We start from the raw sequence: 19,040 nt of genomic DNA, 5'->3' as shown, positions 1-19,040 counted from the left end.
ACAACGTTTAGCAAAATCCAAGTCCATCAGGTTCAGAGCCGCTCCCGAATCCACAAAAGCCTTAGCGGAAAATGTGGACAGGGAGCAGATCAGAGTAATTGCCAGAAGAAACTTAGGTTGAACACCACCCACAGCAAATGTGTGTGCAAAACGTTTCTCTCGTTTAGGGCAGACAGAAATCATATGAGAGGCATCTCCACAGAAAAAACACAGCTTATTACGCCTTCTGAACTCCTGACGTTGCACCCTAGGCAAAACTCTATCACATTGCATAGGTTCAGACATTTGTTCAACAGGTGGCAACATTTCTCATGTACTTTTACGTTCACGTAAATGCCGATCAACCTGAATGACTAAATACATCATAAAAATCAGCCAAGTAGTCAGGAACATCATGCGACTGGGGAGAGGTGGAGAAAACAGGAGAGTCACCAAGAGTACACCGACAACCCCAACTCACCACAGACACAGATTTCCAATCCAAAACTGGATTATGGATTTGCAACCAGGGAAACCCCAGAACGATGGTATCATGCAAATTATGCAAACCAAAAATCTGCAATTTTCTTGATGGTCTGGGGCGACCCGCATTACCACCTGGGTCCAAAGCTGAGGTTTATTCTTCCCCAAAGGAGTAGCATCAATACCCCTCAAAGGGATAGGCGTCCACAGAGGTGTCATAGGAAACCCACAATGTTTAGCAAAATCCAAATACATCAGGTTCAGAGCCGCTCCCGAATCCACAAAAGCCTTAGCGGAAAATGTGGACAGGGAGCAGATCAGAGTAATTGCCAGAAGAAACTTAGGTTGAACACCACCCACAGCAAATGTGTGTGCAAAACGTTTCTCTCGTTTAGGGCAGACAGAAATCATATGAGAGGCATCTCCACAGAAAAAACACAGCTTATTACGCCTTCTGAACTCCTGACGTTGCGCCCTAGACAAAACTCTATCACATTGCATAGGTTCAGACATTTGTTCAACAGGTGGCAACATTTCTCGTGTACTTTTACGTTCACGTAAACGCCGATCAACCTGAATGGCTAATGACATAGAATCGTCAAGACCAGAGGGAACAGGAAATCCCACCATAGTATCTTTTACGGTTTCTGACAAACCCTTCCGAAAGAGAGCTGCCAAGGCACCATCATTCCAGGTAGTAAGGACCGCCCACTTTTGGAATTTTTGACAGTATAACTCTGCAGAATCCTGACCCTGGCTCAATGCCAACAGGGCTTTTTCAGCTTGATCAATAGCAATAGGTTCATTATACAACAACCCCAAGGCTTGAAAAAATGCATCCACATTAGTTAGAATAGGATCATCAGGTGTCAAAGAAAACGCCCAATCCTGGGGATCGCCGCGCAGCAAAGAGATGACAATTTTAACCTGCTGCGCAGAGCTCCCCGGTGAGGTAGGCTTCAAGGCAAGAAATAATTTACAATTATTCTTAAAATTCAAAAATTTAGATCGATCCCCAAAAAACACATCAGGAGTAGGAATCTTTGGTTCAGCAGCATGTGAATGAGCAAGATAGGCGGAAATTCCCCGCACTTCAGCAGCCAGCTGCTCCACACGATCAGACAATTGCTTAATCTCCATTAAGAAAATTCTTCCTACGGCCCCAGAGAAAAAGAGGAAAAAAATATACATAAAAAAAAAAAAATTCTGACACTTTTTTTTTTTTTTTTTTACAATTCTTTCCTGCTATTGAGTAGCCTAGAATCTGCGGTATGGCTGGTGATTCTGTTATGAATGAGTCAATGGAGGAGGAAAAGACAAAAATACAAGCTAAGTCCAAAAAACCGGAGAGGTTGGTAGCTAGCAGATTGCAGACCCCTGATCCTATTCACAACAGCTAACAGTAGCCGTGGGGTGTTCCTACGGTGGTCCCAGACACCTCGTTCACAGCCGGAGAACTAAATAAACCTAAAGAAAGAAAGGGGAAATCTAAACTGCCCCAGAGCAGACCCCAAAGCAATAGACAGCCCCCAACATGTATTGACGGTGAAAACAGAAGAAAACACAAACACAGACAGAAAGATAGGCTGAGCAAACGATGGGGCCCTCACTAACTAGATAGGACAGGAAAGAAAAGCAACTGTCTGCAATCACGCAAAAACCCTGCCAAAAATAATGTCCAACACGTCTGATAGAAAAGGCCCTGAAGTCACTAGACTTCAAAATCACTATATCAGCACTCAGGTATATTCTGAAAACAGAGCAAAGAGATCAACTGATCAGAGACAAAAATGGAGTTCAGCCAGTCCCTACCAGGGCTGGCTGAACACAAACACTAAGTAAACCAGACCAAATCCCATGGAACAATAGCAGAGCAAAAACTTAGCTTTAGTAGACAGGACTAAACTGGAGGCCAGAGCTCAGAGCAGAGAGGATCACCAGCAACCCAGCAGGGCTTCCGCGGCCTTATATCCACTCAGAGATTCCGGATGTCCAATCACACTCCACCTGTTCAGATGACAGGTTTTTCCCATCCAAATCAATTTCACTACCTCCTTTCACCAGCAGAGGGAGTTCATCGGACATCAAAGGTGAAGGAGAAAATGAGCTCCTAACAACATTCTCTTTTGGATAAGGTACATCGACGATATCCTCTTGATCTGGCAAGGCAACTCTTCCTCCCTTTGTGAATATATGACCATATTGAACAGCAGTGACCTCCATACACACCTTACCTAATTGAATTACTTGATGTCACATTAAGGAGAGATCAGCATGACATGATTCAAACTGACCTGTTTAGGAAACCCACATCAACCAAAATGCTTTTACATGCCTCAACTGCCCATCCGCAGCATATTATAAGATCGGCCCCTATAGGTCAGTTCCCCTGGCTATGGAGGATATGTTCCACAAACCAGGACTTTAAAAAACAAGCAGAGGAATTAAAAATTTGGTTCAAGGAATGTGGTTACAGCAATAAGATGATTAACAAGGCCTACAATAGAGTGAAACATTCTGAACGTAATAACCTATTATATGCAAACAAGAAGTCAGATAATAATAATATACAACAAACTCGATTTGTAACCAATTACCTTTCTCAATTTGATCTAATGCATGTGGCTTTAGAAATATCTTGGCCCATCCTAAAGATTGACCCTATTCTTTCTAAACTGTTACCGGATAGACCAGCTATTTCGGTACGACGTTCTAAAAATCTTCATGACCAATTGGTACAAAGTCATTATGTTAGTGAATTGAAGACTACATTTCTCGATGGTGTTGCAGTTAGGCATGGATGTTCTCTGTGTGGGCAATATGTTGCGTGTATTAATATTGATACCTGTGATTCGTTCACAAATTACGATGGTTCTAAAATGTACAATATCAAAAAATGCATAACGTGCACATCAACACATATCATCTACTATGCTGCTTGTCAATATGTGAACCTTACTTCACACCAACTTAAAATACAGGTACGTGAGCACATACTAGGTATACAGGCTGCCATCAACCCCACAGACACCTCCACCCTAAAGACAATACCACGTCACTTCAAACTTTACTACCAATGTAATATTGATTTATTGAGGGTCAGAGGCATAGATATACAACCAATATTTGTGGTGGAGTAACGCAGTGTCTGACCTGCCTTGAATCCAAATAGACCCTACAGACTGTCCAACCCCTGGGCCTTAATGAAACCTTGAGCTTTGCCCCATTTCTGTGATCGCTGTCCTGCTGTATTCTGATTGGTTTATCATCTCACATAGGCATTCTTGCTTATTATTTCATATTGTTTATTTTGTTTGTATTTTTTAATTTTAATTTTGTTTGTCTATTAGCCCACTTTAGGTGTTTATCACCTCTTCCGCCATTCCATACGTTGTGCCTTTGTGGTGCTTTCTGAATAAATTGCTGCATATACGAATTCTTCACATGGTCACTTGTCAAGAATACACGTCAGTATTTGCATTACGCAGTTTTTTGATTGATGTTTTTTCATTTTTTCATAATTTTTTGTTATAATACTAATGCTGCCATATATGTTGTTTTCCTTACGCTGAATATTGATATACAAATAGCAAAAACACATTTGTGTTTATTTTATCAAATCATGCTATGTTGGCATTTGCCATGTGCATGGTTATTAATGTTATCCATGCGTACTTTGGGCTGCTCCACGTTTTAATGATTGTTACTATCTTACTCTATTGCTTCCAGGTTGCTGTCCTGCATGCATCCATGCCTGGGCACCACTGCGCCGTCCGGCTCTTCGCATCTCTAGTGGTGGTGATGTTTGGCCATGTGATTTCCCACGTGGCTGTGACATCGCCGCTCCATGATGCAGATGCCGGCCGGCATCGTGGCTGCCTCAGCAACGGCTCTTCTGGGTCGAGGCTGGAATCAATTCCAGCGGTCGGCATTATTAAACACCGCTTCTCTATGCTTTACCATGCTCCCTGATGAAGGCTTCCAAAACGCTTGTAGGGGTGGGCACATGGGCTCTGTTGATCTGTACCTTGATTGAGTGCATCTTCAAGGTGTATACTCTTACTATGTGACTATAGACATATGTGTAATTTGGGCTATTATTGCCCATAGCATGTGATCTCTGCACACATGTGCTTATTTCTTCTTACTGCACTGGCAGTAGTTTTTCTTACCTTGCCTCATCAACTTTTGACCACAATGTCTATATATATATTAGCTATTGAATGATACAATGCGTGTCATTTTTGCAGTGTGTTTCCAATAAATGTACAGTACGCTTAAGTCATAAAATGTGACCACTGTTATATCCACCACCTAGTGCCTCTTTTTGGCTGTTTTTTTGCCTTTTGTGTACCCATCCCCTCCCTTACCTGAAACTATTTGTAATTTTATAATCTTTTTGATATTAAATAAAATTTGTATATTTTACTTACATTATGTGATCGTCTTTTGTCCTCTTTTTGGTTTATTTCATGTATGACGATTGGTCTTCTATGTCCATCATTTGGCAGAACTATAATAGTTTATATTAAGTTTGCATCATCTGTAAATACTTCTATCAGCTGTTGTTATTCTTCCCTTTTTAGTCTGGTTGTGTATTCTACACTACAGCGCCCCTTTTCCCTAGGTAGGAGAGGGAACAGATAAGGGCTGATTTAAGAGCTCAGCAAGGCACGTGGCCCTGGCATCTTCACCATCAGAAGTAAGGCAGGGAGCAGGGATAGCGAGGGCGCCCCTAGCTTTAGGGATAGGGAAGGAACCCCTTGCCCCTAGATATCCTGCAACAGTGCCATAACACTTAATCTTATGTATATGGACAGAATTAGTGTCAGACTTAGCTCACTGTCTAAATGTTAAGCTCCATAGTGTTTTTTTTAGATCGTACACAGCATTGTGCCATCATGCTGTCTATAAAAGTAGCATTAATTTGCAAACAATGTATTATCTCATGCCTTCCCACTCGAATGACTACCTATACCCCAAGCACAGAGCTAATGAAGAAAAGGAGGACATTTGGAGAGAAACATTTATGTAATTCAATCCTGCACCATCTGTTAATGATATTTTCACAAGATTTCCAATAAAAGCAAATTGGCCATAATTGTTTTTGTTTAGGACACCATCAGCTCTCTAATTTTCTAAATCTGCTCATATTTTGAACACATACATCTACCTGCAGGGCAGATGAGCGCATCCATCTTTGGAGAACAGGTGCAGAAATGCAGTTTATATAATATTAATTTATTTTATTCTCAATTATATTAATGTTAGGCTGAGTTCACACGTAGCGTTTTTTTCGCGTTTTCGCGGCAGTTTTAAACGCACGATTTTGCCGAGAAAAAGCGAAAAATAAGCATCCCATGAATTCCTATGGGATTCTGCAATGCTGTGCTAATGCTGCGGTCTTTTCCACGGCGGAATCGCTTTGCGGTAAAAAACGCAGCATGCTCATTAATTTATCAGAATCGCGGTGATTCCGCCCACATAGGAATGCATTGTTCTGCTTACTTTCCGCATGTGGCTGTGCACACCATGCGAAAAGTAAGCAGAACATTTGCGTATGGTACCCATGGTCCGGAGGAGAGGAGACTGTCCTCCAGGCTCTGGGCACCATATCCCTGTAAGAAATAGAATTTAAAATAAAAAATATTATTATTCTCACCTTCTGGCGTCCTGCGCAGCCTTCCCGCCTCTCTCCACGCTCCCAATCCCAGTAATCCTTTGCGAGAATGACCGCGATGGCGTCTGTTCTCGCGGGATCGCGACGTCTCTCGGTCATTCGCGAATGACCGCAAAACGTCGCGAATGACCGCGAGGCGTCACATTCCCGCGAGAACAGACGCCATCGCAGTCATTCTCGCAAAGGATTACTGGGACCGGGAGCGTGGAGAGAGGCGGGAAGGCTGCGCGGGACGCCGGAAGGTAAGAATAACAATATTTTTTATTTTTTTTTATTATTTTTTACATCCTATCTTTTACTACTGATGCTGCATAGGCAGCATCAGTAGTAAAAAGTTGGTCACACTCGTCAAACACTATGTTTGACGAGTGTGACCAACCTGTCAATCAGTTCTCCAAGCGATGCTCCAGATCGCTTGGAAAACACTAGCATTCTGCAAGCTATTTACACTTGTAAAACACTAGTTTTTCCATGGGAAAATCACGGGAATTTAAAATGCGATTTTCCCATGGAATGGAATCCGGAATTCTTGCGGTAATTTCCGCGAGAGTTCCACTGCGTGTGAACGTAGCACATAGCTCCCAGGTCATGACAGTGCTGTGCAGTCTTACATGTAGCACTCCTGCTCTCTTCTCTGCTGCATTGACGCTAATATCTGTTTGGTTGTGGTTAATATATCACTATGGTCAGGTAACGCAGGGCTTCTCCACCAGATTCAAAGAGCATTAAGCTACATCTCTGATAGGACGCTAAGTGTTTCATCCTATTAGTAAATGTACTATATTTTTCTCATTGATCACTCAGGCAGTTTATGTCTTTCATACATGAAGGCACACAGCAGGCTTGCCAGATGAAAGCGCCTAACCGAGGAAGGCTCGTCCATATCTTCAAAGCAGTGTAATAGCCACTGTTATAAGTAAAAGCTTCTATTTGACTCCTATTTGATAAAGAAGAATAGCAATTCACTTCCATATGAATTATATTCAATGCGATTTAAAATATTTCATTGTGTAAAAAATGGGATTGAGATCGCATCGATAATATTTACTAAACCTATCACTAATTATAAAATCCTCTCCCCTGTGAAGAGGATTCATAGTAGTGAGAGTTGCTGTGTGATGTGGATCCTAACAAACTATACAGATACCCTATTCTTCCTTGGAAATCTCTACTGGTGCTTCTCACAAAATTAGAAAATTAGAATATCATCAAAAAGTTAATTTATTTCAGTTCTTCAATACAAAAAGTGAAACTCGTATATCATATAGAGTCATTACAAACAGAGTGATCTATTTCACGTGTTTATTTCTGTTAATGTTGATGATTATGGCTTACAGCCAATGAAAACCCAAAAGTCATTATCTCAGTAAATTAGAATAATTAACAAAAAAACCCCTGCTAAGGCTTTCTAAACACTTAAAAAGGTCCTTTAATCTGTTTCAGTAGGCTCCACAATCATGGGGAAGACTGCCGACTTGGCAGATGTCTAGAAGGCAGTCATTGACACACTCCACAAGGAGGGTAAGCCACAAAAGGTCATTGCTAAAGAAGCTGGTTGTTCACAGAGTGCTGTATCCAAGCATATTAATGGAAAGTTGAGTGGAAGGAAAAAGTGTGGTAGAAAACATGCACAAGCAACTGGGATAACTGCAGCCTTGATAGGATTATTAAGAAAGGGCCATTCAAAAATTTGGGGGAGACTCACAAGGAGTGGACTGCTGATGGAGTCATTGCTTCAAGAGCCACCACACACAGACGTATCCAGGACATGGGCTACAAGTGTCACATTCCTTGGGTCAAGCCACTCATGACCAATAGACAACGCCAGAAGCGTCTTACCTGGGCAAAGGAGAAAAAGAACAGGACTGTTGCTCAGTGACCCAAGGTGTTTTCAGGTAAAAGTAAATTTTGAATTTCATTTGGAAATCAAGGTCCCAGAGTCTGAAGGAAGAGTGGAGAGGCCACAATCCAAGCTGCTTGAGGTCTAATGTGAAGTTTCCACAATCATTGATGGTTTGGGGAGCCATGTCAACTGCTGGTATAAGTCCACTGTATTTTATCAAGACAAAAGTCAGCGCAACCATCAACCGGGAAATTTTTGAGCACTTCATGCTTCCCTCTGCTGACAAGCTTTTTGGAGATGGAAATTTCATTCTCCAGCAGGACTTGGCACCTGTCCACTCTGCCAAAAGTACCAATACCTGGTTTATAAACAACAGTATCACTGTGCTTGATTGGCCAGCAAACTCGCCTGACCTTAACCCCATAGAGAATCTGGGGAGTATTGTCAAGAGGAAGATGAAAGACAGTAGGCCCAACAATGAAGACGAGCTGAAGGCTGCTATCAAAGCAACCTGGGCTTCTATAACTCCTCAGCAGTGCCACAGGCTGATCACCTCCATACCATTGCATTGATGCAGTAATTAATGAAATAGGAGCCCCCGACCAAGTATTGAGTGCATTTACTTTCATGAAACTCGCAACGGCCAGATATTACAGCAGAGTGGATGGGATTTCTAGAAATCCCATGTCCACTATGCGTAAACATGCTGTACATCCGCACCATAGCATGTCAATTTCTCTTGCAAAGTCTCTGCAAGATAATTTTCACCAGTACAATGTATTGAACGCTGTGAATCCGCATGGTTCAGTGAAAACATGAGGATTCACCTGCATTCAATAGACGGCAGTGTTTTGGAAGCAGCGAACATGCTCTGCGTCCAAAGCGCTGCTACTTCTGGATCGTGAGCACCCGGCCTTGCAGCACGACGTATGCACGATGTTAGGATTCACAGGTCTGCAGTGACTTGTAGCCTCGGGCCAGACTACCTCTTAAATAGTTGTAGGGATCTGTACTCACTAAGGTCTTGATGTAGGCACAGGAGGCTGCTTTCATGCAATAGTCCAGACAAGTTTATTTCACATCATTAACTGCTCTGGGAAACAAAACAAAAACAGAGCCTTTTGTGGCACAAAGTGAAATCAAAACTGAAAACATCTAGTCCATGTGGTATGGCGGGTCCGTTTCTCAGGTCAGTGCCTTTAGCAACACCCACTTAAGGTAAACTTGAACTGCAGAAAAATATTCCATATAACCCTGCGGGTCCGCCCACTCGTGCTTTGTGCAATACACACTGGAGGTCTCCTCACCTTCAGCCACAAACACTGAATGAGAGACTCAGACTCCATTTTATCTACCAAAGCACTCCCCTGGGGTTGGGATATGTGAGCGGTCATTCCCACCCATCTCTTCTGACCACTCGTAAAACCCTGCCCTGGAACTGCCCCAAAACAACTCTCTCAGCCACAATGACATATATCTCCCCTCCAGGGGAGAATTATTATGATCGCATCGCCCGAAGACCCGCTGGAGGAGGACTCTCCACTGTTTCTTCTGCTCTTTTCCTCCATCAGTAGCTGATTCAGGGTAACTGGAGCAGCCTACTCCCGTGACCTGACTGTGGCCACCGTGTCTGTTAAGGGCACCTCTGCCCCCTGGCTGACTGTAGGGGCTGTAACCATTGCAGGTGGTCGCACACAATACTGTGCTTCCCAAGCCTGTCTCTTCTCAATACTGGATGCAACTTTTAATGTCACTCGGTCCCACTCCTATAGAGGACTGTCAAACTCAATGGACCCAGCATTCACATAGACCTTGTCCCCGGTCTTGGCTTCATGGATGAATCCATACCCTTGCGTGGGATTGAAATACTTGACGAGGTTGTGTGTCATCCGGACAGACATGGCTCCCCTGCCGGGGCGCTGTAGCTCCTTTAAGATTCAGCGCTTCCACCCTTTCTTTCCCTCGATAACTCCCCTCACTCACGGGGCCTCCTCTGCTGTGGGAGCCCGGGGATCATCCAGATAGACTTACAAATGGTGTCTTTCCCTCATCCTTCAAACATGCCTCAATCACACCCATCCTCAAAAAGCCCTCCCTTGATCCATCCTCTGTGTCTAACTATCGCGCAATATCTCTTCTCCCTTACGCCTCAAAACTACTGGAACAGCATGTATATCTTGAACTGTCCTCCCACCTCTCCTCCTGTTCCCTCTTTGACCGGTTACAATCTGGCTTCCGACTGCATCACGCAACTGAAACTGCCCTAACTAAAGTCACTAACGACTTACTAACCGCCAAGAGCAAGCGACACTACTCTGTCCTCCTTCTCCTGGACCTGTCCTCTGCCTTCGACACCGTAGACCATTCCCTCCTGCTACAGACTCTCTCATCTCTTGGCATCACAGACCTGGCCCTATCCTGGATCTCATCATACCTAACAGACCGAACATTAAGGGTACGTGCACACGCTGCGGAATCCGCTGCGGATTAATCCGCACGGATTTTGCAAAAACCGCAGATAATCCGCAGGTCCAAAGACCTGCGGATTATCTGCGGTTTTGCCTGCGGTTTGGTCCTGCGGATTCACTATCTCCACAATGGTGGAGATAGGAACCCGCAGCGGTTTCCGCAGAAAGAATTTACATGCAATTCTTTCTGCGGATTCAAAACCGCAGCAAATCCGCGCGGTTTTTTCCGCAGCGTCGGCACAGCGTTTTTTTTTTTCCCATTCAAATGAATGGTACTGTACACCGCAGCTAAAACTGCTGCGTGTCCGCAGCGGCCAAAACCGCTGCGGAAACGCAGCGGAATCCGCAGCGTGTGCACACAGCCTTAGTGTCTCCCTCTCACACACCACCTCCTCACCTCGCCCCCTGTCTGTCGGTGTTCCCCAAGGCTCTGTCCTAGGACCCCTACTATTCTCCATCTATACCTTCGGCTTGGGACAGCTCATAGAATCTCATGGTTTGCAGTATCACCTCTATGCCGATGACAGGCAGATCTACCTATCTGGACCCGACCTCACCTCCTTACTGACTGAAATCCCACAATGTCTGTCTGCTATCTCAGCCTTCTTCTCTGCTCGCTTTCTCAAACTGAACATGGACAAAACAGAATTCATCATCTTTCCCCCATCTAACTCTACCCCTCCACCAGACCTATCCATCAATGTCAACGGCTGCTCTCTTTCCCCAGTCCCATACGCTCGGTGCCTTGGGGTGATCCTCAACTCTGTGCTCTCTTTCAAACCACATATCCAAGCCCTCACCTCCTCCTGCCGCCTCAAACTCAAAAACATTTCCTGGATCCGCTCATTCTTCAACCATGAAACCACAAAAACACTAGGGCATGCTCTTATCATCTCCCGCCTCGACTACTGCAACCTCCTACTTTCTGGCCTCCCCTCTAGCACTCTGGCTCTGCTCCAGTCCATCCTACACTCTGCTGCCCGACTAATCCACCTGTCTCCCCGCTATGCCAGGCCCTTCCCTGGCTTCCTATCGCCCAGAGGCTCCAATTCAAAACCCTAACCATGACATACAAAGCCATCCACAACCTGTCTCCTCCATACATCTAAGACATGGTCTCTAGATACTTACCCGCACGCAACCTTCGATCATCTCAAGATCTCCTTCTCTACTCCCCCCTTATCTCTTCTTCCCACAACCGCATACAAGACTTCTCCCGTGCTTCCCCCATACTCTGGAACTCCCTGCCGCAACACATCAGACTCTCACCATCAACGGAAACCTTCAAGAAGAACCTGAAGACCCACCTGTTCTGACAAGCCTACAGCCTGCAATGATTCTCGGTCTACTGAACCACAGCATGACCTGCTCTTCCCTCTCCTACTGTATCCTCACCCATCCCTGTAGTCTGTGAACCCTCGCGGGCAGGGTCCCCTCTCCTTATGTACTTGTGTATCCCTTGTCTTACATATGTTTACTATACTTGTCTATATTCCCCTTTTCACATGTAAAGCGCCATGGAATAAATGGTGCTATATAAATGCATAATAATAATAATAATAATAATAATAATAATAATAATAATAGACATCGTGGGAGGATGCAGGGGCCAGGGAAGGTGACGGGGCAGGAGTTGGTGTGGGAATTGGGGTGAGCGCTGGTCTCTCACTTACCAGAGCTGCAGCCGTCTGCAACGGTCCTCCACTGCGGCCGTGTGAACTTGGAATCACAGTCGCGACAGTTCCACTCTCCATGATTTCCAGCGTCTCTATCATTCCTTCCGGCTCCGGCTTCTCCACATCCGTGGCATCCTTGCTCTCGCCGATCTTCTTCTCCGGCCGTCCGAAGAACTCTCCAGCTCTCCCGTCCACCGGCTTCCAGGACGCAGGCCCTACTTAGGCTACAGACCGCTCCCAGTCCTGTCGACCAATGCCCCGTGGAAGGACATGGTTCTTCACTGCATCTCAGTAGGTAATGGCGTCTCTCTTCCAAGCCCATTGTCTTGTTCTTCTGGGCTCCACTCGTTCGTGGGTGGCGTTACTTCTGGCTCCCCACCCATTCCTCAAGATCCTGCTGCAGAGGTCGAGGCTTCTTCCTATCCTGCCGTGCTCATCCCGGGTGGGCACCAGTCACTACGGGACGTGGCCTCGGCTCAGGCCACTGCCTCTTCCATCTTTGCGCCCTTTTCCATTTAGAATGCCCACAGTGGGTGGCACCGCTCTCAGATTTTGCACCACTGACCGCCATCTTTATGTCCGTGTTCGGCGCCATCTTTAAGTCTCCAACGGCCGCTATCTTTGCCGTATTCAAGGCTCGCTGTATATAAGGCATCAGAATCCTGATGACTATGCCAATTCTGTAAGGTGGCCAGGGTGGTAGTCGTGGCAATGGGCTGTACTGTTCCCACACTCTGGTGCCCCACAGATAGAATGCAGTGTCCCTTCGGCTGCATGTGCAGCGTGCGCAATAGTACACTTACATTCACTGTTAGAGTCCTCTCAAGTTCTGTCTCTCCAGCTCTGGGTTTCCAAGCTCCACAAAACATTTCAGAGACACAGTTTTTTTCCAACAGTTTAACTTTACTATTCAACAGGGCATTCATCATGCTTGCAGCACAGGTTATGCAAAGGGACATCTTCTGATCATTCACTGCCTTCCGTGCAACCTCTATCTTTCCTGTCAGCTCGGTCTCCCTTCTTCCAGCAATCGCTGCCATATTTCTAGACAATCTATGTCTCATCCATGCCTTCAGTGTCACTAGCTCCCTGCCAGCCCCTCGTTCAGTTTCAATAGGGAAGGGTGCAGGGAACACCATCTCAGCTACTCCCATCCCGGTTGTAGACCCCAGATCCTTCTTGGGATGGTCATTCTTAGCTGGTGCCCAACTGCACAATCCTCAGCCTGGGGCCCCTTCCTGCCATAACACTTAATCCCCACAGCTGGTGCCATCTGTTTCTCTGCTCCTTACACCTTGCTCTGGGCAAGGTTGCCCGGACTTTGCTGCCTAACCAGGAAGTGTCCTGACTATATCCCTGAGCTGTGCCCTGCTCTGCTCTAACTCCTCCCTGCTGACAAACCCCTAGCTGCCTATACCTTGTGAACACTCCTATTCTATTCTCTAATGTGCCCCCCTCTATTCTAATCCTCCTATGGTCCTATGCTACCTAAGGTCCTATCCTAGCCCTAATTCTATGCAGAACACATATTAAAGACATCTACATTACAGTACATGACACATAACAAATACATTCACAGTAATAAACATGAATAGATTTCAAGGTTCCACCTCCTTACAGATGAACAGTTAACTGTGCATAGAATTGCTGAAAGATGTCCATATACTCCTGAGTAGAGTTGAGCGAAATGGGTCGGTCAAATTCAAAAGTCGCCGACTTTCGCTAAAGTCGGGTTTTGCCGAGCAAAACCCGACTATAGCGTGAGGTCGGCCATGCGGTCGCCGACCCGAGCGCCAAAGTCGGATTTCCCAGAATTCTTGCACATGACTTTTTTCAGCCACTGAGCAAGGACGTACACTGTGGGCAATGAGATGACATGTGCAGCGTCCGGGGAGAGAAAGAGAGAGAGAGTTTTCACGGACTTTAAAAGAGCGGTCCGGCATGTAGGTGTGTTTACTGTCCTCCACTCCCTTCCGACTATGCTTCCCCATTGACTTACATTGGGTTTCGTGTTTCAGACGGACCTTCGACTTTTCCCTATAGTCAACCGATTTCGTTCGACTCGACTTTTGAGAAAGTCGGGTTTCATGAAACCCGACTTGACCCTAAAAAAGGCAAAGTCGCTCATCTCTACTCCTGAGGTAGATGCAGCTGGCAGCGAAACGGGTTGAGAATTGTGTTGTCCTGTATAGTTTGTAACCCACTTTGACAGCATTAATGACACACAGACGTAAAACCGGACACACTGATGACACTCTGACATCCGATTTAGACAGACTGTCAGATTGGAGAAGATGGAGAATTATTTTAATCTCTCCACTTATGAGAAAATGGATGACACTCGTACTCAAAATAATCGGACATCTACATGAGCCCTAAGGATGAGCCTTCTATTTTTTCTTTTCTACCAAAAACAGCTCCAACTCTGCACCATTGTAATAAACCTTTCAGAATATGGCTATATTTAATGTTACAAAGGGCAGGAAAAACTCCATACCGTATAGGACAATGCTTAAAAGTAGATTGTCAATATCCAGCATACATTGGTTTCATCCTTTTGAGTTTATCTACTTGGTGAGAGGCTCAGAGGAGAAAGTTGAACTTTAGCCTCTACCAATTATTGATACTAGCACGAAGTAAAGCAGATGTGCTAGCATTTTCCATTTCATCAATACTGTATAGCTCTAGCTCAGCATTTCAGCAACGTAAGCTATACTTATCTGCAAGCATTACAGTAAGTGGGAACCAGGAATATGACAACCTTGTCCCCATCAAAGCTTTTAATAAAATGTTCTGATTTTCTGATTCCAGGCCTGTACATACACTCAGAGCAGATTTATAGGCACTTCATTTAGATAAATGTATTTTTGGAGCGTGAGAAGAAGCAAATGTTATATAAACCACATTGCCCTGGTCAAAAACCAATCCTTGGTTCTCCTAGCGCTGGTCCAGAATTTACTTCCTAATGTGTATACAACATTTTTATAGTAATTCTATGCATATATTGTAATTATATGATTTACTAAATGATTACTGTGCATTCACCAGTGTAATGAACACTGTACTTTGAGGTTTGTACTGGATTACGTAGTGCTTGCAAATGATTCCTAGAATGAGGTGCAAAATATTTGGATCAGTATACAGGGTGGGCCATTTATATGGATAGACCTGGATGGGCCATTTATATAAAGTTGGATCCAAAATGGCTGACTTCAAAATGGCCGCCATGGTCACCACCGATCTTCAAAAGTTTTCCCCTCCCATATACTAATGTGCCACAAACAGGAATTTGATATCACCAACCATTCCCATTTTATTTAGGTGTATCCATATACATGGCCCACTCAGGTGTATCCATATACATGGCCCACCCAGGTGTATCCATATAAATGGCCCACCCTGTATATCGACAAACAGGGGGGCATTAGCCATCAGAGACACCATTCATGGCTGCTTGATGGTCACCACACATCAGCATCCATTTACCTGCTGGGTCATGTTCTGCTCTTGGGACTCCGGTCATCCTCCTAATGGAAGGGCAGCAGCAGCGGGGGCCAAGGCCCATACTATGAGATTAATCGTAAATCCTAGTGCCCTGTGTGTTTGTCACATTGATGTATGGATGGCAGCCCCTGCTGTGATTAGTGTCAGTTCTGTGAGGAGCTGGACATGAGACTGAAGCGGGGGAGCAGTCTGTAATTGAACTGTATGAGCACATGGCAGGAGGCTAGAACTAATTGTGATGTACAGGCATGTGTAGTTCCACCTCTGACACCAAAAGGCATGGATATGGCTACTGTGACTACTAGTCAGTCACTTTTCACGGACAAGCTGTAAGTCAGCATAGTCGAGGAGTCCGAGGTCACTAGCCAGGAGGTTATATCATAAACAGAGGGAAAAGACAAAGTTGTAGTTAATTAATGGTCTGAGGTCAAAATACCAGGAGGATAGCGGATCAGAGCAAGGGGCTAAACAGATGGATGGTGAGAACGAAGTCCAAAGTCTGGGCGCGATACCTGAACAAGCAAAATGCAAGGCACAGAGTAAACCAACCACTCTCAACTGAAGCTACAGCTTATGGCTATCAGGGACTGCTAGCACAGTTAAATAGCTAAACGTTCAAGGAAGCCGGAAGCACCTGACAAGATCTCAGTACCTCCCAGTCTCAGATTAGACGGCCGAGCTGTCAATAAAAACACAGACAGCTCAGCATGCCGCTGCACCAAACTGAACAATGCTCCATGTGTCTATCTAAAATAAAACTGTCTCATTATACACAGAACCTAAACTGGAAAATAGTATAAAATAAGTCTTCTGGTGCCCAGTTTGAAAATACCTGAACTGTAATCTTTCACTGCTTTTTATACTGTTATTTTTTTTTTCATTTCAGCTCCTTCACTAATTGGCATGGTGAGGAAAGACTGGGCCTCGCAAAACAGCATTGCTCTTTCATGGCAAGAACCCGACTATCCTAATGGGGTCATTCTGGACTACGAGATCAAGTACTATGAGAAAGTAGGTCTTGCTCAGCATTCCTGGAAAAACGCTTAAGATGCAAGTAGTGCTTTATTTCTGTCTTCCTTTCTGTGTCATTATTATATGGGGTTAACATTTTATAAGGCATTAACCTGAATATCATACTAACAAATACTTATGTACAGTAATTTTTATAAGTTTGTGGGAACTTCTTACTGGTAATAGAAATCTTTTAAAAACGTGATTTTTTTTTTTTTACTTCTGGCTACATGCAACCACCTCTAGATGGAGCTAAATGCATATGGAATTGATTTATTAATACTGAGCTCCAACCAGAGGCTTAATGTAACAGCGTCTCACAAAATAGGGGAAAATGTTCAGCACTGGCCCATCTTTGCCTCGATAGCGGCAGTGTACCCTGTCTCTGTGTAAGGCATGCCTCTGTATTTAGCTTAAACTCAAAAAGTGGACTCGCTTAAATTTTTGTGCCACTCAAACTTATACCAATACAACTGATTAGGCGCTGTGTGCCATCTGCATTGGCAGAGCCACTGAGCCTAGTGATTGGCTGCCTTCAGTTACCATCACTGTAGATGTGACAAAATGGCTGCAGTCAGTCAACAAAACCCAGAACAGCTAAAAAGAGACAGTGTTGGACCCCAAGAGGGTAAGTAACAGCTCCGTATGTTACGTTAGATCTCTTCAATGCTATGGTATAATTTTTTTTTTTAAAAGAGACAACCCCTTTAAGTGTGATTTCACACCATAGTACTTCATGGTCCATGTACAGAGAGTAATACCTGGCTTTTCCGCATGCCTCCTAATATGAAGAGACATACAGAGCTTGATTCACCAATGCTTTTACACCAAAATTCGGTCATAAGAAGCTTTGAAAAGTCGCTAAAGTCTTAGCGTAACTGACTCAAACTTTGTGACTTTGGCGTTCTCACATCATTTTTGAACAGCTCCGGCAAAGTGAGCGAAGCTGCGGTGGATGGGGCGTGGCACACTCTGCTTGTCAAATTCGTGACGAATGGTGGTGTTTGTTATGCCAAACATCTTATTCCAGCAAGGACTAGAGTAAGATTTGTGGTCAGTACACAGTGCATCTTTTCATGAATCAGGACCCTCGCACTCCATCCCGCCTCTTCAGAAAGACCTGTATGAAGCTCACCGGTCTTGATAAATCAGGACTATAGTGTATATGCCTAAGTGGTTGTGACCATGAAATACTCATGTCTAAATGCAAACTTACATTAATACATCGGAGCATGTTACTGTAATGACCAAGCCGATCGTTCCCTGCTATCCACTCCCACACGGTGTCCGCAGGCGAAGGAATTATGACCCACACCGGTCTCGGGGATAACAGTTGCTTTTACTTCAGCAGGAACGGGAATTATAACTTGGAACAAATAAGGAACAGTCTCTCATGGGTAGTCCACGGCAATTACAGTTCACACTTAGATGCTGAGATGTGATTAGGGTCTGGAGCTTTAAGTGCACTGGACAGTGTCTTTTGGTATTTTACAGAGGGAGGTAGACGCAGCAACTAGAGGTTACAGACCTGTACTTGGGGTTATCTCCACAGTGTGTCACGGCACTTGCACACAGAGGTAGTAGCCAGGGCCCCGGGCTGTTCAGACTCTGTGGGCCCCCCAGTCATGTGACGGGGTCATGTGACGGGGTCGGGAAGTCACTAGTTTTCATGACGCATACTGTGCGTCAAGGAGCGGGAAGGGGTTAAATGCTGAGGTAAAAACTCAGAAAATACACGTGTGCACAAGGCCTCACAAATACTGAGGTAAAAAACATGAAATACTCAGCGTGTCCATGAGGCCTCACAAATACTGAGGTAAAAAACATGAAATACTCAGCGTGTCCATGAGGCCTCACAAATACTGAGGTAAAAAACACCAAATACTCAGCGTGTCCATGAGGTCTTACAAATACTGAGTGAAAAACTCATCAAATACTCAGCGTGTGCACGAGGCCTTATAAATAATGAGGTAAAAACTCACCAAATATTCAGTGTGGACACGATGCCTTATAAATACTGAGGTAAAAACTCACCAAATACTCAGCGTGGGCACGAGTCCTTACAAATACTGGAAGGCTTCCACCCAACATCTAGTCCTGATTCACCTGTACCTAACATTGAAATCAGCTAATAGTCTGCAATCACCTGCTGACCTGGACCAATGACCTGTCAGACAAGTTACTTCACATGAGTCACACAGAGGCTTCTGCTTCATGAACTTCCCCAGATAGAAGAAGCCTCCAGTGTGCAGCCTGTGGCCGGATACACAGGAAGAGACGCTCCTCGCCACAGGCTTTGCCCAACATGGCAGCAGAGGGGTTAACGCCACAGACAAGTCACCGTCTCCTCACACACTGGACACAACGCTGCATCTGCCGACGAACAAGCGCACATT

General features: G+C 44.7%; 1 protein-coding gene across 1 annotated transcript in view; it reads left to right on the top strand.

Moving 5' to 3' along the window:
* Positions 1 to 19,040, top strand: part of EPHA6 (EPH receptor A6) — a 1,179,434-nt gene that overhangs the window by 816,670 nt on the left and 343,724 nt on the right. The window contains exon 6 of the mRNA XM_073584415.1: positions 16,520 to 16,644. Coding sequence (XP_073440516.1) covers positions 16,520 to 16,644 — 125 coding nt within the window. The remainder of the gene's footprint in view (positions 1 to 16,519; positions 16,645 to 19,040) is intronic.

The sequence above is a fragment of the Dendrobates tinctorius genome, unplaced genomic scaffold (genome assembly GCF_039654945.1).
Source record: "Dendrobates tinctorius isolate UK_male_01 unplaced genomic scaffold, ASM3965494v1 ptg000084l, whole genome shotgun sequence".
In the NCBI taxonomy this organism is placed as follows: Eukaryota; Metazoa; Chordata; class Amphibia; order Anura; family Dendrobatidae; genus Dendrobates; species Dendrobates tinctorius.
Note: the sequence above shows the minus strand (reverse complement) of the source record. Positions and strands in the feature narration are given on the sequence as shown.